This window comes from Verticillium dahliae, genomic scaffold, assembly GCF_000150675.1.
Source record: "Verticillium dahliae VdLs.17 supercont1.9 genomic scaffold, whole genome shotgun sequence".
Classification (NCBI taxonomy): domain Eukaryota; kingdom Fungi; phylum Ascomycota; class Sordariomycetes; order Glomerellales; family Plectosphaerellaceae; genus Verticillium; species Verticillium dahliae.
Genome location: NW_009276929.1, coordinates 554,297 through 577,655, shown reverse-complemented (window position 1 = coordinate 577,655; position 23,359 = coordinate 554,297). Strand labels below are relative to the sequence as shown.

The 23,359-nt window shown below is 57.0% G+C and overlaps 7 protein-coding genes across 7 annotated transcripts; 5 read left to right on the top strand and 2 right to left on the bottom strand.

Annotated features, from left to right (window-relative positions):
• Window positions 1–343: 343 nt before the first annotated feature.
• VDAG_05141 (high-affinity potassium transport protein) lies at window positions 344–3,249 on the top strand (the record flags this gene model as incomplete). The annotated part of the gene is made up of 10 exons (XM_009654877.1): window positions 344–690; window positions 933–1,069; window positions 1,138–1,380; window positions 1,430–1,480; window positions 1,541–1,702; window positions 1,808–1,876; window positions 1,965–2,079; window positions 2,132–2,846; window positions 2,895–2,938; window positions 3,066–3,249. The coding sequence occupies 10 exons, from the start codon at window positions 344–346 to the stop codon at window positions 3,247–3,249; spliced, it is 2,067 nt and encodes a 688-aa protein (XP_009653172.1).
• Window positions 3,250–7,714: 4,465 nt separating this feature from the next.
• Window positions 7,715–9,820, top strand: VDAG_05140 (fungal specific transcription factor domain-containing protein; the record flags this gene model as incomplete). The annotated part of the gene is made up of 1 exon (XM_009654876.1): window positions 7,715–9,820. The coding sequence occupies one exon, from the start codon at window positions 7,715–7,717 to the stop codon at window positions 9,818–9,820; it is 2,106 nt and encodes a 701-aa protein (XP_009653171.1).
• A 1,238-nt stretch (window positions 9,821–11,058) lies between these two features.
• VDAG_05139 (uncharacterized protein) lies at window positions 11,059–12,455 on the bottom strand (the record flags this gene model as incomplete). The annotated part of the gene is made up of 3 exons (XM_009654875.1): window positions 11,059–11,365; window positions 11,432–11,523; window positions 11,661–12,455. 3 exons carry the CDS (start codon window positions 12,453–12,455, stop codon window positions 11,059–11,061), a joined length of 1,194 nt encoding a protein of 397 aa, XP_009653170.1.
• Window positions 12,456–13,517: 1,062 nt separating this feature from the next.
• Window positions 13,518–14,727, bottom strand: VDAG_05138 (chitinase; the record flags this gene model as incomplete). Its single annotated transcript, XM_009654874.1, has 1 exon — window positions 13,518–14,727. Exon 1 carries the CDS (start codon window positions 14,601–14,603, stop codon window positions 13,518–13,520), a length of 1,086 nt encoding a protein of 361 aa, XP_009653169.1. The 5' UTR covers window positions 14,604–14,727.
• A 2,455-nt stretch (window positions 14,728–17,182) lies between these two features.
• Window positions 17,183–18,162, top strand: VDAG_05137 (sphingoid long-chain base transporter RSB1; the record flags this gene model as incomplete). The annotated part of the gene is made up of 2 exons (XM_009654873.1): window positions 17,183–17,198; window positions 17,264–18,162. The coding sequence occupies 2 exons, from the start codon at window positions 17,183–17,185 to the stop codon at window positions 18,160–18,162; spliced, it is 915 nt and encodes a 304-aa protein (XP_009653168.1).
• Window positions 18,163–18,979: 817 nt separating this feature from the next.
• VDAG_05136 (uncharacterized protein) lies at window positions 18,980–20,253 on the top strand (the record flags this gene model as incomplete). Its single annotated transcript, XM_009654872.1, has 2 exons — window positions 18,980–19,064; window positions 19,139–20,253. 2 exons carry the CDS (start codon window positions 18,980–18,982, stop codon window positions 20,251–20,253), a joined length of 1,200 nt encoding a protein of 399 aa, XP_009653167.1.
• A 926-nt stretch (window positions 20,254–21,179) lies between these two features.
• VDAG_05135 (carboxypeptidase S1) lies at window positions 21,180–23,116 on the top strand (the record flags this gene model as incomplete). The annotated part of the gene is made up of 3 exons (XM_009654871.1): window positions 21,180–21,320; window positions 21,373–21,658; window positions 21,711–23,116. The coding sequence occupies 3 exons, from the start codon at window positions 21,180–21,182 to the stop codon at window positions 23,114–23,116; spliced, it is 1,833 nt and encodes a 610-aa protein (XP_009653166.1).
• Window positions 23,117–23,359: the final 243 nt, after the last annotated feature.

Below are 23,359 nucleotides of genomic sequence, written 5' to 3'. Positions count from 1 at the left end.
GATGGGTGAGCGTTGGAGCACCCACTATTGCCACAGCACCGGGCGCCTGACTTGGTGATCCGGCTAGATTGACGCTTGTGTTTGGTTGCCAGCACCATGGCTTTGAGGGAGGGGAACTGTGTCCCGAGTGTTTGTTATTGGTCCTTTTCTGAGCCGAATGATTTCCCGCATGTGCGGCGCATGTGGTTTGGCGCTCACATCCTATCATGGGCCGTCTAGGCCAGGCTTGGAGTCGCTCGGGGGCTGAGCCTCGATGAATTTCCTTCTTTCACCCTCACACCTCCTTTTGTCGCCCCCCTCCCCTGACCCCCCCACGAGATATGGTCGTCGTAGTGGTTCCCACATGGCAGGGTACTCGGACAGGGGCCTCGGTATTCAAAGGCAGCACCCCCGCACCAAAAGCTTGTCTTGTTGCTCGTGTCGTCGTAAATTGTGCTTGGTGCTTTTCAGCCTCTTTCGTCTTGTCGCAGAATCTACGGCATTTTGTTGCCGGTTGGTGCCTCTCTGTTTTCTCATCTTCGCGGGCAAGCCTTGCGCATTTTCGCCCTACGTTCGCCCGCTCTTCCGTGTGTCGGCCCCGAAGGATAACCGCCCACGCGCCTTCTTATTCTCTCCCGCTTTTGGCCCGTTGCTGAGCCTGAAGCCCGGCATGTGGAAGCCCCGATTTAACTTCATCAGAATACACTGTAGGTAGAGAGGAGACTGGTTGTGCTGAAGATGACTCTTTGTCGTGGGTTGAGCTCATTCATCATGCAGATGCCTGGATCCTACTCTGTAGCCTGTCAGCCTTTCCGGTGCTGTACACATACGGCAACCTGACGGCTGAAGATGCCTTGCTTTTCGGATGCAGTGCTTCGACCGAATCGGGTCTCAACCCGTGCGTGGGGTTCCTTCGTCTCTGAATGAGACCGCGAGCTGATCACTTTGCACAGGGTTGACGTCAAGGATCTCAAGACTTATCAGCAGGTCTACCTCTACGTCGTTCCGATCATCACAAACATGATGTTTCTCAATGCTATAGTCGTTCCAGTGAGACTCTTCTGGTTCCGTCAACGACTGAGGCAGGCTGGTATGTATTGTCATGATTTGCCCATCCCTCCCCAGCGAGTGCATGGTGAAGATGTTGACAAATGAAAGGAATTGCTCGCGAAGTGGCCAGGAATGATGAGGAAGAGGCACGGCCTGCGACGAGGAGAGAAAGCCAGGAGACGGCTGTCATTGACGAACAAGCACCCGCCCTTGCTCCAGCACCGAGCCCGCCCTTCTCTGCTCCACAAAGAACCACCACGATTACGTTTGATGACAAGGCCATCGCTAGTGGATACTCGAGATCCGAAAAGCAAGTCTTAAGAATTCCAAATCCACGAGAGTCTGACAGAGGTGCGTCGAGCCTTTCGACTTTGTGGCCCGTCTCACGATCATCCTGCAGGAGCACCCATCACTGAAATCGAGCCTGGCCTCCGCCGTAGCTACACTGAGGGTAATCAGTATACGACCACAGATCTCTCCGAGCGGGCTTCAACTGACATATGAGATATAGAGGATCCAGATGCTATTAAACCTTTGCCAGAATTTCGCAGCGGCAGGTCGCGGAGGAGCTCGTTTCATGCTGAAGGCACGATCCTGAGCGCCGCAACATCCATCGAGAAGGCGGCGACGTCAGCGTTCATCCTCGGAAAAGTCCAGCTGGCGCCTCGACGACGTACCACTTCGAAGTCGAGAGCCAGTGCAAACAATAAGCTTGATCTGCCTAATCTTTCTCGACATGCAACTGTCGGTCGAAATTCCAACTTTCACAACTTGACAGAGGCCGATCGCGAGACACTTGGCGGCATCGAATACCGCGCTTTAAAGCTGCTTCTCAAATTCGTGTTCGGTACGTCGAAGTACACTTGGCGGCTGTTCGCATGACTTGGACAGATCAGAGACGTGTGATGACCTCAACCCTCTGACACTTGAGACAGGGTATTTCTTCGGACTTCATTTCTTTGGCGCCATCTGCTTGCTTCCTTGGATCCATAATGCACCATCCAAATACCTGGATGTACTCGCAGAGTCTGGCGTTGGTGCAACTTGGTGGTATGTTACCGGTCATTTAATATTTCTGCTCTTCCACTGACTACGATCTCAGGGCGTTTTATTCAGCGCAAACCATGAGCAATAACCTCGGCTTCGCTCTAACGCCTGATTCCATGGCATCTTTCAAGGATGCCACATGGCCTCTGCTAGTCATGACCTTTCTGGCGTTCGCGGGAAATACCTGCTATCCCGTCTTCTTACGCTGCATCATCTGGCTCACATCATTGATGGTGCCGAAGAACTCGCAGACTCGGGAGACGATACAGTTCATCCTCGACCACCCCCGACGATGCTATACCCTACTTTTCCCAAGTCGTCCGACATGGATTCTTTTTGGTATCGTCGTCATCCTCAACTTTGTCGATGTTGTCCTCATCATCGTCCTCGACCTCGATAACCCGGCAGTCAACGACCTGCCAGTGGGCCCTCGGATTCTGTCGTCGCTTTTCCAAGCTGCATCAGCTCGTCACACGGGTACGGCAACACTCAGTCTTGTTGACGTGAACCCCGCTGTTCAATTCAGCCTCTTGACAATGATGTATATCGCCGTGTTCCCCATTGCCATCAGCGTTCGCGCCTCCAACACGTACGAGGAGCGTACGATAGGTATTTGGGCTAGGGAGGAGAACCTCAACGAGGACAACGGCGTCTCTTATGTCATGGTCCACGTCCGAAACCAACTCACCTTTGACCTGTGGTACATCTTTTTAGGGACATTCCTGATCTGCATCGCAGAGTCGACGCTTATCATGGATGTGGCCGAACCGGTACGTGGCACTCCTGAGACATGTGTGACACGATTCTCATGTTTGCAGACTTTCTCCATTTTCGCCGTCCTCTTCGAAGTCACCTCGGCCTAGTAAGTCGCCCTCCATTTGGCTGCGAAGATTGTGCCGCTAATTTGATCGGCACAGCGCCAACGTCGGGCTCTCTTTGGGCGGGCCAAGCGGACTTGTCTCGATGTCGGGACACTATACGATATTCAGCAAGGTCGTCATTTGCGCGATGATGATCCGAGGCCGTCACCGTGGTCTTCCTTACGCCCTCGACCGAGCCATCACTCTTCCCTCGGAACATACTCTATCGGACGAGAGTTCATCTGCTGACCAAATCCCGAAATCGCTGTCGCTTGGTCGCACCCAGTCATCGGGAGCTCGCTCAGCACCGTAGATTCTGCTCAAAATGGAGTTCGAAAACCCCGCCTTCCGAAGACAGACCTCGGAAAACACCTTTCCAACAGGGCTTCATTGCCGTGACCGCGGAAGGATAGCAAGTGACCCATACCTAGATTCATAGACTGATCGCTGATTTGGCCGAATAGCAGCCTACGGGCATTAGGCATGTTTGAACACTAGTTTCTGCCCAGCATCTTCGACTCTCGTGAAACTTGTAACTTAACCGCATAGATATGAACATCGGTTCGCCTATCAAATGGCAACACCTCATCCGTAAATAAAAGCCATCCGTGAACAGCCGCCGCCGATTTGCCGCTGCAGCTGTGCGGCAACTATGGACATGATGTTTTGAAAACCACTGGCAAATGCGTCGTGCCCAAGTCTTGCTTGATGCACGAAAATATTCACTGTCTTCCACTTCTGAGAGGCTAGGCTATGATTTCTAAGGTCTGCGGACTTTCTAAAGAAGGGCTTGACTCATTATGTGAAAGAGGCAAGCTGCGAGCGGTCGGCGTGTCCCAAATATCCCTTCTTGAGGATTTTGGGCAACGAAGAATTGCCGGCAAAGCTTTGTTTGGGATTGTTCATCATGCATCATAAGTCTCCGATCTTTTCGTCAGGCGTTCCATATCAAGGCGACGATGGTCGCTTCCGGACGCTTTTGGGGTGGAGAAGAGGACGAGCGCAGGCGCGTTGAGGCCCAAAAGAACCTTGCAGGAAAGCAATGTCGGAGGGCAAACGACCCGCCTTTGTCGTACTGTACAAGAAAACACTCGACAGAAGGTAGCCCACCAGAAGGCTCTACAGTAGGGTTACAACGTAGCAGGGAGGCATGGGTCAGTGCTGACCTACTGTAAGTCTGTAAATGGGGGTGCGCTATCATTTGGTGTGAAATTTTTTGTCGACCACTTAAGATGGTGCTTTCTGAACCGCGAGTGACGGACTGCAGGGTATGGATCGTCTCGTTTCTCGTATTGCTATTGCAGCTAGGATGCAACTTCGGCCAGTATGAGTAATCGTTTAAGTATGCCTCGTACGCTCCCTCATGCGAACAGGCTCCTAGGGTAGAGTATTCATGTTGACGTGTTGACGATGCCCTCGAACAGATACTTTGTATAGAGTGGCCATGAGGCAACACCCCGAGGCTATTCTTCCTGTTCGCGAACCTGGCCTTGTGACGAGTTTCTTTTTTAACGCATCGGGCGCCATCGGCAGGGGCCTCTCAACCAAGATTCGAGTGCCGACAGGTATTTCTTACCGCGCAACGAGGTCTCTTGCCTCTCTTAACATCTCCTGTATCCCGAAAGAATTGAGAAGCAGCTGGCTGGGTCCCTGGACGAGAGCAGTGCTTCCAGTCTACTTCAAATTGATCGTGATAGCGACTTGTTCGCTATCTGCGCGCAAGGTCATCGATGCATACTTTTAGTTATGATACCGTGATAAAAGAGAGTAGAAGTAGTTGCTCAGCTTGCCCTTCCTGGCATCCCTTGGAAAAGCGTTAATAGCGTGTTGGACATGTTTTCCCCTGACGTTCATTTATCGTTGTACGTGGAGGATGTCGGACACGTCTCAGCGCACATGATCTGCAATGGCATCGGGAAGTATCCAGCCATTCGATATGACTGGTGTTTTGGGAGTATTGACTGTCGACAAACCCAAGCAAATTCCCTCGATAGATTCGCTTTATCAGGGGACTCTGAAGCTTGCGAGCCTCCTTGTCATGCTCCGAGTCTTCAGAGTACTCGGTGAATGCTCCTCAGCATTGAAGGTAACTATCTTGTCAAATTGCTCGATCCTGGCGTGCCGCCGTCACCTTTTTCGAGGTGTTTATTTCGTAATCCTAATCCGAGTCTCGTCAATAATGAAACAGCTGAATAGCCCCATGCTGATTGTCAGCCTCCATACGTCGCTCCAAGAACCATACGCAAACAGACACAAAGAATCCTCACGAGCAAGGCGCTTGGCGAGCCCATCGACGTCGTTCACGTCAATCGCAGACCACATCAAAGCCATGGTCCCATACCCGCCCCCACAGCAGCGACTCTAGCCAGCGGCACAGGCGGTAGTCTGCATGAATATCCGCCTGGCGCAGGGCACTTGACAGGTCCGGTATTTTGGGGGCTGTGCAGGCATGATGCAGAAACAAGCGCAGCCCACTACCTAGATTGTGAGGAATTCTGGTTTCTGGGGTTTTCGTCGAGGTGCTGACGTCGATGTGCCTGGCTCATAAAGTGAAGCCCTACGCAGCACCTCTTCGCTGCATGCTGCCCCCTTCCAGACCCTGAACCCTCCCCCCTCTCCCCCCCCCCTCTCAGGGTCGTATTGAGCAGAGGCCTCCATGTGCATGGTAGTGAGTGTGGGGCTAGCATACGTCGAAAACTCGATGCCCGTCCGGGTTTTGACAGCTCACGATCACTGCATATTACTACCTACCTACCTGTCAGATGAATGCTAGTCCAATGTCATGTCTCGGCCGCGCCGGAGCCTGCCTACCGCCGCGACAAGGTTTCGGTTTCGATAAGCCGGGCAACGGAAGGCAGCGGCTCTTTGAGGGGGTGGGAGGAGGCCGGTGGCGAACGGCTAGGGATGGAATAAGGTTTTAGCCCAACCTTGAAGAACAAGAAAAAGGGCCACTCGTCCGTCTCCCGTTGCACGGCACATGGGGGTTTCCAGGTACCGGTTTAGGGAAACAAGTCCAGCAGCACGTTGCGGGTTCCGGCTTCTCGTCAAGCGGCACCCGGCCTTGTCAAAAGGGTACCATGTAAGCGAACAGGATTCGCAACCCAGCACCAAGTCGGCTGTCTGTCCAGTGGGCGGCGGCGGGGGCACCCCCAGAGTTGAGGAGCATCCCCTCCCACACCCCCTCTCCAGGCGTCGTCCCTCTCTTCCACACGCCCCTTGGCGCCCTGGTCAGGCGTCAGGTCCGGGACTCCTTTTGGTTACGTGGGGCGCAAGGGGCATCGCGCGCCGCTTGCGCGCTTCAAGAATGGCGGATCATGCGCGGATGAATACCTTCTCCAAGGGGGTGACAGATTAAGCCGCACTTGAAGCCCGGCAAACACACAGGTGTCATCCAGAAAGACTCCTCACTTCGCAACCCTCTCAACACCTCGTATCTGAAGTAAATGCTCTCAAATTCTACATACTAGATAGTCAGCGACACTTTTGAGGGAAAATTTACTTTGATTAGTTTTGAGCAGATGTAAAGTATAGAAGATCGGTTTAAAGTGAGCTCACCTCTAAGGAGTGCGGCTTAATCCGTTCCTCTTGCTCTCTCTTCTCTCTCTCTCTCTCTCTCTCTCTTTCTTTTTCTCTCTCTCTCTCGCTCAACCGCCAACACCTGCCCAGCATGCCCAAAATGCGCGTCACAGCGAGATGTTGATGCAACTCTCGTTGGCCCCGTGCCCCCGCCCTGTACTTCAACCCACCCCCCTTTCCTCCCTCTCCATTCGTTTAACGCTGAGGATCCTCCCTGATGACGGAGTGGTACCACCAGGCGCCCTTGCGATCAGAAAGCCGGAGCAGCGTCGTGACTATACAGCCCCACAATGGGGGCGCGGGAACCCATTTCACGCTGCGTCTGGTCGCATCGCGGCTGTCTGCTGGGCTGCTGTCGCTGTCGCTTGAGTGAGAGAGAGCACCAATGTGGGTTCGGGATATTCTGCTGCCTAACGGGCGACCATGAACGTTTGGGACATCGGCAGGGCCTAAAAATAAGGGGGGGAAGGGGGAGGGGGGAAAACATGGGCGGCTTCGGGTCGAGTCCCTCGGAGGTGTGGACGTTGGAAGAAAACCCCCGGGTTCGCGCCTCTCTCACCACCCGTTTCCTCTCTTCCAATCCGGTCCTCGTTGCACTTTTGTCCGAGTCTGCCATAACACTCTTGTCCTGGCCGGCCCTCTTGCTTGGGAGGGAAAGGCGAAAGGGAGGCGTAACGCAGTTACCAACGGCACACCCGCACGCTCGCACACAGACAAACAGACTGACACACGCACCACCCTTTCCCATCCTTCCAGGCTTCTCTCTCGGCGTGTTTCTCCCCATCCATGACCCTATCATTGAGCCGGTCCGCCACCCAGATCGCCCTACAAGGCTGTACAAGCCCTACCACCTACCCTACCTACCTACTACGCCTTACGCCTTACGCCTTACGCCAGCGCCAGCGCCAGCGCCAGCCCCGGCGTCCCCCAAAAAGAGGACTTTTCTGATCAGATCCTGTCACATTCAAGCCGAACTCCGACCGAGTCCCCACGCCCATCCCACGCCGCGCGCAACCGGGTACCTGAGTCTGTGCTCTGCCGAGGCCCTGCCTTTTGCCCCTCCCTAACCCGTCACAGAGCCGAAGGAAGCATACAGTACGACAAGAATTCGCCTGTGGTAAGAAATTCCTTCTACGGCTGTGCAGTCGGAGAAACGGGGGAGGGTCCTAGAAGGGCAGAAGGAAGAAGAAGCAAGAAAAACCATGTTCGCAACCTTTTACGCCTCGGAGCCCACCTCGCCAGCGACGACTTTCATTTCCGCGGGGCCTGCGGATCTCCAGCCGTCCCAGGGCGGCGATTCGGCAACAGCCGGCGGCGGCGCCGGAGGTGGCGGCGGCACGGGATCATCATCAGCCACTGGCGGCAGCGGCGGCAGCGGCGGCACCACCACCACACAACCCGGCGTGCTCCGGCCAAAACGAAGTCAGGTCGCCCGCGCCTGCGACTGGTGCCGCATCCACCGGATCAAATGCGATACGAACCAGCCGTGTCGCAACTGCGAGGCGCGCGGCGGCCAGTGCAGCAACAGCGGCAAGCTGGGCGAGGTGCGCACCCTGCCGCGGGCCATCCGCGAGATTGAGAGCTTGCGGCTGCGGGTCAAGGACCTCGAGGCCCAGCTCGAGGCGACCAAGGGGCCATCGGACACGGCTGAGTCGACGGCGAGGAGTCCGTCGAGGTCGCTGACGCCGAGCTCGGTCAGCGGCTCGTGGGAGGTTCCAGCGCTCGTCGGGATGCACGGCGGTGGCGCCACCAGCAGTGGAAGCCCAAACATCCATCTGCATCCTGGCGGTTTCGGCACGCCGCAGTTCTACGGTCCCTCATCGACGAATTACTTTGTCGACCGCATCACCAGCTACCTCAAGAGCGCAGTCCCTCAACCCTTTCTCCAGTCCATGCTCGAGAATGGTACCGGCCCAGACGTCGAGCAGCCGCAGTTTTCGCAACAGCAGCACTATCGCAGCCCAATGTCTGGTCGCAATCTGACTGGCGCGCAGGAGGTCTACTTCCTCGACCTGTATTGGCGCTCGTGGCACACTATTCACCCAGTGCTCGATGAGGCGGACTTCCGTGCTCATTACAAGTCGCTCTGGGCCAGTTCGCACTCGGCGGATTCGAGATTGCCATCGGCGCTTGTCGACATTGTGCTCGCCCTGTGCATGCAGTTCAGCGTGGCCTCCACTCCTCGCGACAACTCGTTTGAGACCTCCTCTTCGGAACCCGCCTCGAGCGCCGGACGCTTCCTGCACCACAGAGCCCAAGACATCCTCGCCGCGTCATTAGAGTCGCCAAGCCTCGCCACGCTGCAGTCCCAGTTCCTGTCAGCCGTCTACCTCGCAAACGCGTCTTACCAGACCACGGCCCACGCGACCCTCGCCTCGGCCGTCCGAACAGCCCACGCCCTCGGCCTCCATCTCGACCCGCCATCGACCCTGCCGCGGCCGCAGGCCGAGCTGCACCGCCGCGCCTGGTGGTGCCTCTTCGCCCTCGACACGCGCCTCAGCATCCGCCTAGGCCGCCCTTGCGCAACCCACCTCGCGCAGACGACCTGTGCCCTGCCGTCCGAAGACCCGTCTCTCGAATCCGTGACGGCAGAACTCGACCTCCTCGCCCCGTCCCGGCTCTCCTACACCCTGCACGCCGTGACCCTCGCCCTTGCCGCCCGCAGGCTGCACCACCGCCCTCTGCCGACGGTGCCCTCGGCGCCGCCGTCACAGGAGGATCTCTTGCCGCTAACGACCTGGCGCGCGGCGCTCCCGCCGCCGCTCGCCTTGCCAAGAGTAACAGGCGCAAACTGCGCCGCCTTTGCGCCGCCGTGGCTGACGCGCCAGCGCCTGCTGCTCGATCTACACTACCATGATCTGCTCATGGCGCTGCTGAGGCCGAGCATCCTGCTACCACCGGCAGGCGATCCCGCGCCAGCGGAGAGGGCGGCGCGCCACGCCATTGCCGCGACGCACGTCCTGCAGCAGGCCGGCGGGGGTCCGCTTGACATGGGTTGGTCGGAGCCGGTGTTCCTGGCGTGGAACGCCGCAGTCACGCTCGCAGGCTACATTGCTGCATATGGCAGCGACGGGTCCGTCGGCGGCGGGGCGAGAGCGGCGGTCTGGCGGGCGATCGAGGTGCTCGAGGGGTTCGGTGCCGGTGAGGCGGCGGCGGCGGTGCGAGAGCTCGTAGCACGGGCGGACGTTGTTGCTGTCGGGGGCAGCGTTGATCCTGGGCTTGGAGCCCAATTTGGGGGATTCGGAACAGGGTTCGGAGAGGCTGGCGACGGTCTGTATGAAATGTGGTCCTACGGGATGGAAAGCTGAGGAGCCTTGGCCAGGAGCATGGTGGTTGTTAGATGCATATGCGATACATGATACCTACGACTGGCGTTGGGAAATAATCGAATCAATTTCGACGACACTGTCTGGTCCTCGTCTGCGGCTCAACTCATCTGCCGGGCTTTGCCAATCTGATAGTCGCATATTTGGGCATCTCAAGTGCCGTGACTGTGGTAGCATCCGAGTACTTCGGAATGACAAGAGGGCATCGCCGGCAATCTGACTCGCGTCAGCCAACTCACTTAATTGCCGAACCTGGTACCGCAGAAAAGCCGCCGATAGCAGCTCCGATGGCATAAAACCGACACAGTTGAGCCAAAGTCCGACAGACAAGTAGCTGTAAGACCCGACAGACAATGCTTCAGAGTAGCATCTTTCTTGCGAAAGCCGTCCTGACAAGACCTATCGCCGAAACCCAAGTTCATAAAGCCGCTCGAATCGCATGTGAAATTCTCCGGCGTGGAGAACATAGTGGGCCTCTGATGGGCATTGCCAAACGTAGCTGTAGTGGAAAAAAGCAATTCGCTGGCCCAGCTCGCCTTTCACCGACATTGTCCTGCGCCATCGGGCAGCGCAGTATCATACTGCCGAGCGTTCCTCCCTAACATTGATTGATCGTCGCACAGATCGGGGCAATCTCGCATCACGAATAGGCCGCCGCAAGAATATGAGCTAATGCCGACGAGACATCGGGACAGCCTCTCGGCGAAAGCTGCTCCGAGAGCCAATGCGCCAGGCTTCGGCCGCAGACTCCTCCACAGATTGCTTGTATCGGAGGCAGCGCCCAACACAGTCGTTAGGACCGACGGTGATAGGCTTTGCGTGAAGAGCGTCCGAGGAGATAAAATCTGTGTATGGTCGGCGATAGCCCCCACGCGAATGTTGCATTCAGCTGAGAAGAGGAGCTTCGGCACATCGATGATGGTCTCTCTCTCTCAACTCCGTGGGTGCTGTAGCTGACCGGTATATTCCAATATCTCTCCTCTTGTTCTCACTAAAGGATTAGTACCGGCTAAGACCATGAGGATAAGTGACCAGGGGGGTTGTCATGAAGGTTCATTTCTTGGTGTCGGGACCATCTCGACAAGCATCCAATATCGTACCATGAAAACATACTCCTCTAATAAACGCCGTAATCAACCTTGCAAACCTCACATTACAAACGCCGCGCCCCAACTTCAACATAGCCAACCATCGCGCAACCAAAGCAGCCAACACGACTTTCAGTGCTGTGTCGCCGGGTGAGCGGACGGCTCTCTGCCCTGGAACAACCAGAACTCGCCCAGACCGCTCTGCGCGTTCTTGAGGAATCTGCCTAGCCCCCGGCGCAATGACTTGTGGCGAGGATGCTTTCCGCGACCGATCCACAAGTTCTCCAATGCGCGAGGCGACGTCCAGAATACAAGCCCAGCGATGAGAGGGTTGATAAGATGGCGACGCAAGGGTGAAAGGCCGGGCGCGTGATGTTTCGTCACATCATACTCCAAGAAGAGGACAATGTTGCCCAGCACATTAATCAAGCGGATGATGCTACAAAGTTTAGCACGAGCGGGTGATGTCAGACTTCAGCAGACTCACAGATGCATGATGAGCAACACCTCAGCAGCAACCTTGCCGGCATCATACTCGGCCTGCATCTCTCTAATCATGACATAGAGGGGCGGGATGCCGAGACCCAGGATGGTGAACTCAAGGCTGCCAACAATATGATATGTTCTAACCTCACGGCCACGCAGCCAGAGAATAAGGAGGATGAGGCCCATGAGAAGAAACGCCATCCGCGTCACGTCAGCTGCGAAAACTCAACAACAAACAAGCGACTTACCACACTCGGCACGACAACAACTTGGTTATCCGCAAATAACCTCCACAAGAGGATATACGTGACGAAAGCTATGCCGGACCGGATACACACCAGAATGTAGTAGCCTACCATGACCATCTGGTAAATCTGGGCGCAGCGCGGATGCAGTTCACGGGCAGACCGTGGCCAGTACTCTTCCTTCGCGGGATCATTGGTGCAGGGCCAGCCGCACCAACGGCACACGCGAACCTTGCGCTCACCACCCTCGGTGAGGACGTACTCGCCGGGGCAAAGCTGGCCCTGGCGGACGGCGCAGTCGGCGCAGTTCGCGGCAAGTGGGACGCTGGGATCGGGGCAGTAGGTCATGCTAGTCGCCGGCGGGGCCTCGATAGACGCGCCGTCATCTGACACCTCGCCGTCGGATGGCGCAGGCTGAGCACACGATGCGAGTGGCCACAGCAGCCGACGGCCGGTGCCGTCGTAGCGCAGACAGCTGCGGCAGACGAAACGTAGCGAATAGTCGGTTGCGAGAGAGCCCAGACAAGTTCTTACAAAGTTGATGTCGATGAGTTGACGGTAGAATTTGTTGGTGCAGCGTAGGTTCTGCAAGTCGCCATATCCGAGATGAGAGCCGATGAGAAACTGTAGTTCCATGGGCAGGTAAAGTAGCGAGGCATAGGGGTTTTTGCGGCTGTGATAATCCGTGTAGATGATCGGAGCCGTTGTCACCTCCTCTGCGTGTTTCTCGGAGCGCTTCTCTGACAGCGTCGCTCTGGTTGCATTGTCGAGAGCGGCAGAACCTCGAGAGGCCTCCATGGGCTGCAGTGGGCCGCAGGCCAACGACTGGCGTGTAGGCGGCGAGAAGCTTGATGAGCTTTTCCTTTCTGTAAACCGCAATGCGACAACGTGAGACGAGGCTCGTCACGATGATGAAGCTGGGAGGTCAAACTCGACGACGGGATGACGCACAGATGAGGCGTTACGAGGCCGACAAAGACCTGAGAAGACGGATCGAAGGGTGGTTTTTCTGGCGCGGGATGGCAAGGCGAGTCGAATCACTGCTCGGTTCCTGAAAGTTGACCGACTACCACAGGACCCTGAGCAGTGATGCAAGGTCAGGTCAGTCTCTGGCGGGGGAGGCGGTGCACCACGCTGCCCCCCTTGTCGATACGGCAGGGTATTGGGTTCGACTGTGTCAAAGAACGGTTCGGGAAGCCTCCGTTGGCGGGCTAGAGCCGTGGAAAGGGTGGGTTGCGCCAAGCCGTTCTGGGCGAGACGTCAGCAACAGATGCGTCCATCCAGTCCGTGACCCCTTTTGCCCCTCCTTTTTGATGCACCCGACCCTCTCCAAACCCACTAGCAAAGCTCAACGAGGCGGGGGACTTTTGGGCAACACTAGGTCCGCCGTACCATTTGTGACGACGACGAGCGAATATCTGGCAAACGCCCAGGCCGGCCCAATTGCACACGGGTGGCGCCAAGAGGAAAAAGACGCAGAGCGAGAATGTGTCCATGTACGCGGAAGAAGTCATTGCTCGGGGGAGTATCTGGGTTCGCATGCTGCCCACTGGCACACCCGAGGTGGCCCTTTGGCCATTCGCCGCCGGTTCCAGATCGATTGATTCCATGCGCGTCGGGACGCCACGCGAACAAGGTTGAGGGAGCACGCATGCCGCGGCCAGCGAAGGCGACAGATGCTTGTCGGGTGGCACACCGCCGGGCAAGCCAGAAGCCAAATAATGGTCCAGGCCTTCATTAGCACCGAACACACCCATCGAGGGATGTGACAATTGCGGGTTCAATTCGGGCCATCGCCCGTGAAACTCTGTTTGACAGGATCGAGAAACGCGGATAAGGGTTCTAGGGCCGTGTCTCCATTCAGCCATCACTTTCATAGTCCGAAAAATATTCAAATGAAGCAGGCAGCGGTGCGTCCTTGCTAGACGGCGAGTCAGGGTCGGCTTCATCCACCAACTGCTTTTGCACCTTTGCGGCTACGATACTCGTCTCGGCCGCAGAAGACACAGTCGTCGTTGGTGTTGCTGTTTCTACTGCCGCCGCTGCGACGGCGGCTGAGGTTCTCGCGACGCGGTCCGGCCGCACCATGGTCGTCATCCAGCGGCACCATTCCCAGGGCCGTTCCTTATCCGGCAACCCGTTGAAGTACTCCCAGCCCATCACGCCTCCAAAGGCCTTGTAGCGGCCTCGGAGCCGGAGGAGGACGGCGCCGAGCGACTCCCACGGCACCCAGCCGTTGCCGTTCTCGTGGCTCGTCAGCAGCCCAATGACAATCTTCTCCTGCGGCCAGCCCTTGGCAAGCATCATCTCGTACATGAAAGAGTTGCTGCCGTCGCCCCAACCATTGTAGAACTGGCAGTTGTACCAGTTGATATGGTCGCCTTTGAGGAGCTCGAGCATCTCGTAGTCGAAGCCGCTGAGATTCCTCTCGGGGTCGAGCATGGCAGCAGCGACAGGCGCCATGGAGACGAGGAATTTGGGTCCAAAATCAGCGCGTATGCGGTCGAGGAGGCGCATCATGCCCGCTATGCTCATGTACTCCTCGACGTCGAGATCGATGCCATCGAGCTCGCGCTCGCGGATGAGATCTCGTACGGGTGTCCAGTACGTCTCCAAGGTGGCCTCGTCCCGGTCGAGTTTGGCGTAGGACCCCTTCGCGGCGCCGCCCAGCATGCCCATGACCTTGACGCCGCTCGCCTGGAGGACGCGCAGCTCGGCCCAGAGGGTCTGAAAACGGGGGTGGGAGGGGGTGTGATCGTTGAGCGTTATGGCCGACGGGTCGTCGTTGATGTGTATGGCAGCAAGAATGACGTGGGTGACGGCAATGCCTGGCTGGGTCAGGATGGGTAAGATGGATATCGGCTTGCCATCGCGAGTGTGATGGGTTTGGTAGTAGGTGATGACGCGGGGGAACGAGTCGTCGTTTTCGGAGGGCAGAGGAGGCATGGACGTATTTGGAGCGGTGGGGATTCGAATTGACTTCTGTAGCTGGATCGTACGGGATAGGATTTTCGGAAACGTTTTGGTCGTGTCAATGGCGGTTGCGATGCAGTGTCGGTGATGCGGATTGATACTGTTGGAGGAGGAAAGCTCCTGGAACTTGAAGCTTCAACTTTGGCAAGGCCCGCTGGCAGAAGGAGCTTCAGGTGGGGAGCTTCAAAGCTCGGAGGCCAGTTGGCAGCTGCAGCGGAGCGCATGGCAGGTAGGGGCGCCCAGCGCACCTTCCAGCGACGATTCCAGTGCCTGTTGATCCCTGCAAGGCTGGCAGGGGCGACCTGGCGCCAAGGGTCCACCCGCTGCAGGGTGGCAGGTGCCCCCTCGCAGCATGCCTGCCTGTCTTGTGGCCGTCCTGTTCGCGCAGGAGCTCTGTATCCATCATGATTGCCTCTGCCAGTCCGCACAATTGCTTCGCGAACCGGTTTCATCACGACGTCTTCAAGGGTCAGGAACCTCAAGCTTGCTCACGGGCAGATCTTCTTTTCGCATTGCCATTGCGAAAGGTATGTACCTGTTCTGAGGTCTCTAGCCTGTTGTGTACCTGTCAGGTCATGACAGTCAAGCTGCCGACCATGGAGTCTCTGCCCAGGCTGACTACTGAGAACAGTTTGACAAAACTCACCTGAGCTCTTGACAGATTAGCACTCTGTTCTAAACGAGAAGCTGGCAGTCCTATGAGGGATCGTGGCAGCATGTTTCAACAAAATGCTAACGTCAACGCCTGGCTCGGTACGACCTTGTCGAGGAACTGGACAAGTCGAGGCCTTTCGCAAATTCATGAGAAAAAGAAGATCGATTCAGCCTCTTGCTTACTTTGACACGCCATCTTTGAAGCTGCTTCCCGAGTTGCTTACATCGATCGAGGATGGGTCTCAAATATCGTCTCTCCCACTCCAAGGACAGCGAGAGGCGGCTATATAAGTCATCCCAGCCGCTACAAGCTGCTTCTCAGGGGAGCAAATGAACCGAAAGATTTTGGCATCGTGGCGGTCTGGAGCACATATTTCGTCCTCTCAACGGCCACTAAGCTCCGCCCGAGTGGACACATGGCTTCCGTTGGGGACATGGCTTGCTTGAAAGACATGGCTAGCTTGCAAGTCTTTCCTCCTGCTGGCATAGAAGGGCCCCTTGTTGGATGAGACAGTACTGAACTATGTCCAGATATTAAATGCGCCTCTTCCACGACAACATAGCCTCATGCCTTTTTGGCAATACCCAGAAAAAGGGGCTAAGCGGCGTAGCTCGTGTTTTCAATAGCATTGGATTTGATGCTCTTGATCATCACCAGTCTGAAGTTACTCGGACTCTGTGTTCATGGAATATATATGGCACGTTCGTATCTGGGGCCGAAACAGACAACGGGTCGGTCAAATCGTGAGGACCCTGAATCCCCCGAAGAATTCCATGACGCATTTGGGTCGCAATCAAGAGAGTCCTCATCATCGACTCTAAAAGCAAGATTAATGTGCAAGCGAACAGTTTACCCGATTCGAATAACGGCACCCTACTCGCATTTTGACAGACAGCCATCGGCGCTCGGCCATCGGTGCTCCGCTGGATGGCTATCCACCAACGAGGCGGTTCATCTTCAGATGGGCTCATTGATGACACGAGAATCACTGACACGGCAGTTCACTCTCAACATGACCGCTCCACAACATCTTATAACGATGAGAGAATAGTCAGCTCGCCGTGAGGATCGGAGCGAGCTCCGTATGTGAGGAGTGGTGCTGTCGGAGTATGGACCCACTCATTTCCCGCACCTCGGGCTTCTCAGTATGCCGAGGGCCGGGCCAGATCTAAATCTGGAATTTGACTCGTGGGCGAAGAAGAGCCTTCACAGCAAATTTGGATGAGCATTGTGGAAGCCTCAAGTTGTCAAAGGAGGCATGCAGTGCTAAAGGAAACATCTCAAAAGCGCCTCGTGAGCCGTAGACGAGGGAAAAGAAGTATCGCCGAGAGTACAGCATCGATCCCAGCAGAGCTGTACTTCAATCCTTTCTCGCTAGGGAGGCTATGCTTGTCGGAAAGGGTGCTGCGACGTCTGGACTAGCACCTTGACCCTTAATCGACCCACCTCCACATGGACGGCGACAGGGACCATCAACACGAGGACAGGGGCCTCGGAGAGCATCGTCATAGACTCTGTGGGTGAACCCACGCCGGAGCTGAGGCGCCAATAAGACCAAGTGGATTGGACGCGCAGGGGACTCGCTAGGCTTAAGCCACATGGACAACTAGAGCGAGCTGTTGGGCGATCGACAAGGCAAATTACCATTTGCAAGATCTTGAACCGACGACTCGATCTCGGGAAGGTTTCTCCACGCCTTGCTTGTTTTATTAAAGCAACCGCCATGGCACTGGCAGCTTGGCTTCATGGAACGTTTGATGGTTAACTCTATCGCAACCTACGTTGTCCGGCGCAAACAGCAGCAGCAGCCTGTTAGGGCGTATCCCGCTTTCTGGTGTATCCCTAGCACCTTTATCAGCTCGAAACCAACAATTGTCACACCTACACAGCCTTGAAGATGAGCGATTCAGATGGTAATTTCCCTTTACTTGCGCACTTGAACATGACAGCGATGATATCAGGCAGCTAACCTTCATAGGCGGCCGGCCCATCGAGGGCCACACCGATCCCAACTTTCCTCCGCCGACAGGTGAATGGGACACGCCTGTCATTATCTACGGCTACACCCCATCCTTCGCCCTCGCCGTCCTCGCCGCCGTCCTCTTCCTGCTCCTTGCCATCGTACACCTCTGGCAGTCCTTGCGCTACAAGTCGTACTACTTCCTGACCTTCCCCATCGGTCTCGTCCTCGAGGTCGTCGGCTACGTCGCCCGCGCCCTTTCGGCCAAGAAGAACCCCTACAACCTCATCTACTTTATCCTCAACTACTTCTTCATCGTCACGGCCCCCGTCTTTCTCGCGGCGGGCATCTACACCGTGCTCTCGGCCCTCATCCACCGCCTCGGCCGAAAGTTTGCGCCGCTGCCCCCCAAGTTTGTCCTCTGGTTCTTCGTCACGAGCGACGTCATCGCCACCATCACCCAGGTCGCCGGCGCCGCCCTCATCGGCGTCTCGCAGTCGAACCGCGACGACCCGACCACCGCCAACAACATCCTGCTCGCGGGTCTCGCCTACCAGGTCTTCGCCATGGGGTGCTTCGTCATGAGCTCGGGCGTCTTCGTCTGGCGCGCACGCCGTGCCGTGGCCGCGTCTGGGTTGACGGCCTTTGTGTCGGCGTTTGGCGTGGCAACGCTGCTGGTCTACCTGAGGACGATCTTCCGCCTGGCTGAGACGGCAGAGGGTCTCGGTGGGGAGCTGCAGACGAATGAGGTGTACTTTGGCGTGCTGGAATTTGCGCCCGTTGTCCTGGCCGTCATGCTATTTGCTGCATGGCACCCTGGGCGGTGCGTTGGGCGGAAGGTCTCTGGGGATGGCGCAACTGCTACTGAGAGAAAGGAGGTTGCCCGTGAGGATTCGAATCAGGCGATCGCGGTTTGATGAGGGCAAGGCTCGTGGCGCCGATGAGCTGCATGTGTGGATATGTGCCTTGTCACTTTGATACTTTGCCTAGGCATCAATCTCGTACGCGTCGGGCGTTAAGATTAGTTCAGATGATATCCCAAGACATAATAAATGAAATCACATTAGCAAACGGACTCTCGATGTAAAACTTGGCAAACGATGCGGGGAGCCATCAAGGATGGCCCGGCGACACGGGATGTAATCCACATGGGTAGGAAGTGGACTGCAGATCAGAAACCAGCCTTGAAATAGGTAGCACCAGCAGACCCATTCATCATCAATGGTTTTACTATCACATCGTGAGCGCCATGAGAACCTTACATGCATCATGTACAAGACAAGGACTTCAGTTCTGGTCCCCCCTTTCGCCCAGCAATCAACAGCGGCTCGTGTTGCGACCGAGGCTCGCCGGCTATCCTGACCGGCCCCGAGTTACAACGCAGACCTTATGGTACTAAGAAGCCGCTTCTAAAAAGCCGCTTCTGAGAAGCGGCTCCTCAGAACTTGTGAATTCATTGAGACAGCTCCGCTCCCCCTGGTCGAAGCGGCGGGAAGCGCGTCCTCGAATCCGCCCGACGGGCCGCTGGCGGACCCCTGTGTCGATCTATACCAAGCTCATTCTGGGGTACTAACGCGATTCAAATCAGCCTTCTCCACATCCTCGGCACGCAGATATGCTGGCTGCGGTATAAAGCTATGCGCGTCCACCGCCGGGGTATCGATTGAACACCTGCCAGTCGCTTCGTCTTGTGCCGTTTTGCTACCGAGATCAGTGGGGGACCAGCAAGCAGACATGACATCAGACTCGTCAACCCCGGACAGCGTCGAGCTGACGCCATGGGAGGTAAGGACTCTGCCATGGCGCAGGCGTCTCATCTGTGCGTACTGTTCTCTATCCCTCGATCCAGGGGAAATCTAGGAAGAGGTGAAGAAATCTGACCACACATCGCAGACATCCGTGCCGTGTTCACGTTCCTCTCCGGCGTAGTGCGCTCCAAGCTCTCCCCAGAAGCACAGAACCTGCACTGGCGCCAGCGGCTCGCCTTGTCCGCCCTGCAGTCCAAATCGGCTCTCCTGACATCAAGGCAGCGGACTTTTGGCTCGTCCGGCACATCGGCGGGTCATCTCATACGCGAGTACTGTCACGCCAAGGGCCTCTCCCTGCGCTCTGTCACAGTCTCGAATGCCGGCGCCCAGCCCTTCGCAGCCCCGCCTGCCATCCTGCACTTTATCACGCCGGCCAGCGCCCCAGCCACCGGCCTGACCGTTTTTTACGCCTACGGTGGCGGCTATGCAGCCCCCATCGCGGTCCTGGGGCACATTCCCATGGCTCTGCGCGCGGCAAAGACCATCAGCGCAAAGCAGGTTGTCTTTATCGAGTACTCGCTCACACCGCGGCACCCGTATCCCTCGCAGCTCGTCCAGGCCGCGAGCGGTCTCCAGACGCTGCTCGACGCCGAGGGCGTCAAGGCTTCGGAAGTCGTGGCCATGGGCGACAGTGCCGGCGGCCACCTCATCGCCTCGCTGCTGGTGCACATTGCCGTGCCGTCACCTTACGCGCTGCCGGTTGATTTGCACGGCGACCAGCTCGCGGCCGCTGTGATGATCTCGCCGTGGATCGCCATGACCACGGATCAGGCGTCGTTCGACACGAACGAGGCGACGGACTTTTTGGACCGCCCGGCGGCGCTGCTGTTCAAGTGTGGGTTTGCGCCCAACGTTGACGAGCCGTGGGCAAACTTGATAGACGCGCCTGATTCTGCTCACGTGTGGAACAGTGTGTTCAGGCCTGCTACTGGAAAGCCTGTCGTCCGGAAGGCCATGGTCTTGACGGGGACTTCGGAGGTTCTCATGGATTCGAATGTTGCATTCGGCAAGGTACACCTCAGGGGGGCAGATCTGGTCGTCGACAGGAAGACGGATGTTCCTGCGCGGTTCCCGGATGCAGACTACGTGTTTGTTGCGGCTGTGGAGGAGGCGCATACGCAGACCATCCTGGATGCTGCGGTGGGCTACGATGAGGGAAACATGTCGCGGGCCATCCGCGAGTTTCTCAAGCGACTGTGATGCTGTACAATGTGAGTGTCAAGGCTGAAGATTTGAGAGGCATAATGGAAAAGACTGTTGCTCTTCAAATTTCAGTACTCATAGCTAGCACCATGTTCCCTTCACTTTGCCGGCACGTAGGATTTTAGGGTAGATCTCAAAATCCCCTCATACTGCCCTACGGCCAGCCTTGGGTCACAGCGGTGCTCAGATGTTCGGCCTCGGCTCGAAACGATCCGCGAGACCCCGGCTCATAACCCCGCGTCGAGCCGGCCTCTGCCCCTCTTCGGCCGCAGGTCTTCCCCGCTCACAGCGGTCCATCGATTAGACACCTTCCGAAAAGCGTTGAGACTATGGTTTGCCTGCGAGAGCAGACAATGTCAAGAACCTGAGGTGCGATAGCACTGCATCCCTGGGTGTTGCATCCTCGGATGTTCTGTCGAGAGAATCAGATTGATTTGCCATTATACTTAGACAAACCGTGTAGCCTTGGCCTCAGCAATTCTTGACACCAGGTTCACACAGAGGCGTCCATTATCCAGAGCATCAACCGCACCATGAAAATACTCGCATCCCCGAAATTTCCGATGTGCAGATCATCCAAGGTGAGGCACCCTCCACGCAAGGACACGTGCCACACCTGCCGATAAGAGATCGCGACGATCGACCATGCAGTCCGAACAGGGAAGGTAGTACACCGAGGAGCAAGCTGCAGTAGGAATCTGCTCGGCGGCGGTTAAACCCGCAAATTATCAAGGAACTCGAAGCACGACATGGAATTGGTGTCTTATTAAAGAGCGGCCCAGTCAGGCGTTGGATTTATGTGTCGCTCTGACCCTTGGTTTCCTCTTGAGCGTGGTGGTCCATCCAGAAGGACAGAATTACTAGGATTCCTATCACTCTGCTGGTCGACTTGTTCTTTAGAACGGCGGCTATTGATTGAGATCATGGCACCGTCCTTCAGGTCTGTGCTCGCGGTCGCCGGAGCTCTCATTGCTCCCGTCGTCGGCCAATTTCCTCCCACGCCCGAGGGCCTCATTGTACTCAAGTCCAAGTTCAACGAGAACATCACCATCAGCTTCAAGGAGGTGAGCTGTCAATGAGCAATCAGCTACTTGAGAATACACTGACACGCCAAAGCCCGGCATCTGCGAGACAACCCCTGGGGTCAAGTCGTACTCGGGCTACATCCATCTGCCCCCAGGCCACATTGACGGCCTTGGCCAGGAGCAGACGTATCCCGTCAACACCTTCTTCTGGTTTTTCGAGGCCCGTAAGGATCCCGAAAATGCGCCACTCTCCATCTGGATGAACGGTGGCCCTGGCAGCTCGTCCATGGGCGGCCTTCTCTATGAGAACGGCCCTTGCTTCGTCAACCCAGACTCCAACACGACAAGGCTCAACCCTTGGTCGTGGAACAACGAGGGTAGGTTATGAAGCTGTCCGCTTCGGCAGCTATCCGGCTGACATTCGTCCAGTCAATATGCTCTACATCGACCAGCCTGTGCAGGTGGGCTTCTCGTATGACACCCTCAGGAACGTCACGAGGAACCTGCTCGGCAGCGTGCAGACCCTCCCTCCTGGTGCCCCGATCCCCGAGCAGAACGTCACCTTCCACGTGGGCACGTACCCAAGCAACAACCGCGATGCTACCTCTCAAGGCAGCCGCAACGGTGCCATCTCTCTGTGGCACTTTGCTCAGGTCTGGTCTCAGGAGTTCCCCGGCTACCACCCCAACGACGACCGCATCAGCATCGCGACGCAGTCGTACGGCGGTCGCTACGGCCCTGCCCTGGCGGCCTTCTTCCAGGAGCAAAATGAAAAGATCCGCGACGGCACTCTCGACAGCGGCGAGGGCGAGAACTACATCCTCAACCTCGACACGCTGCTGCTCGTCAACGGATGCATCGACCGCAAGGTGCAGTGGCCGTCATATGCGACCATGGCCTACAACAACACGTACGACATTGCGACAGTCGACGAGGCGACGTACCTCGGCATGATCGACGCCTTTGAGCGGCCCGGCGGCTGCGCCGACCAGATTGACGAGTGCCAACGTCTCGCGCGCCTCGACGACCCAGAGAACCTCGGCATCAACGCCAACGTCAACCGCGTCTGCCAAGCGGCCGAGACGTTCTGCTCACGCTACATCCGCGACCCGTACATCCAGCAGTCGGGCCGCGACTACTACGACGTCACGCAGGTCGACCCGACGCTGTTCCCGGACCCCTACTACGCCGCCTACCTCAACCAGCCGCACGTGCAAGCCGCCCTCGGTGTGCCCCTCAACTGGACCGGCTCGAGCAGCGCCGTCGCCAACGCCTACCGCGGCATCGGCGATTACCCGCGCCCCGGCTGGATCGAGGACCTCGGTGAGCTGCTCGACGACGGCGTCAAGGTCTCGCTGATGTACGGCGACCGCGACTTTGCCTGCAACTGGATCGGCGGCGAGGCAGCATCGCTCGCCATCCCCTGGAGCCAGAGCGACGCATTTGCCGATGCCGGCTACGCGCCGCTGCGCACGAGCTGCGCCTCGCCCAAGATTGCCGGCCAGATTCGCCAGCACGGCAACCTGTCGTTTGCCCGCGTCTACCAGGCCGGCCACGCCGTGCCGGCGTACCAGCCCGAGGCGGCGTACCGCATCTTCATGCGCGCGCTGTTCAACCGTGACCTGGCGACGGGGCGCGTCGACACGGCGGTGAAGGATGACTACTCGACGTCGGGCCCGGCGGATGTGTTGGGTGTCAAGAATGAAGTGCCGGAGCAGTATCCTGACTACTGCTACATCTTGGACACGAGCACGTGCAGCGCGAGGCAGATTGCCGCACTCCGCAACGGCTCGGCTGTCATTAAGGACTACATCATGCTGGAGCCGAGTTCGTAGGCGATAGGCCTAGTCTTGTAAGAGCCGAGAAGAACCACATACCTGCCGCTGCCGACCTTGTACTCTGCATGGTGTGATGCCAATTCATGTCAAAGGATTCATGACTCGGCCTGAACCTTTGGGTTTGTCATGGAGCATTCCCTGCCGTTGAGTAGGTAGTCCCAAATCAAAAAAGGAAAAAGCACGCTCTTATTTTCATCTATCATCGACCTACACAGGCACCTCAATCAACGCGAAATCCTC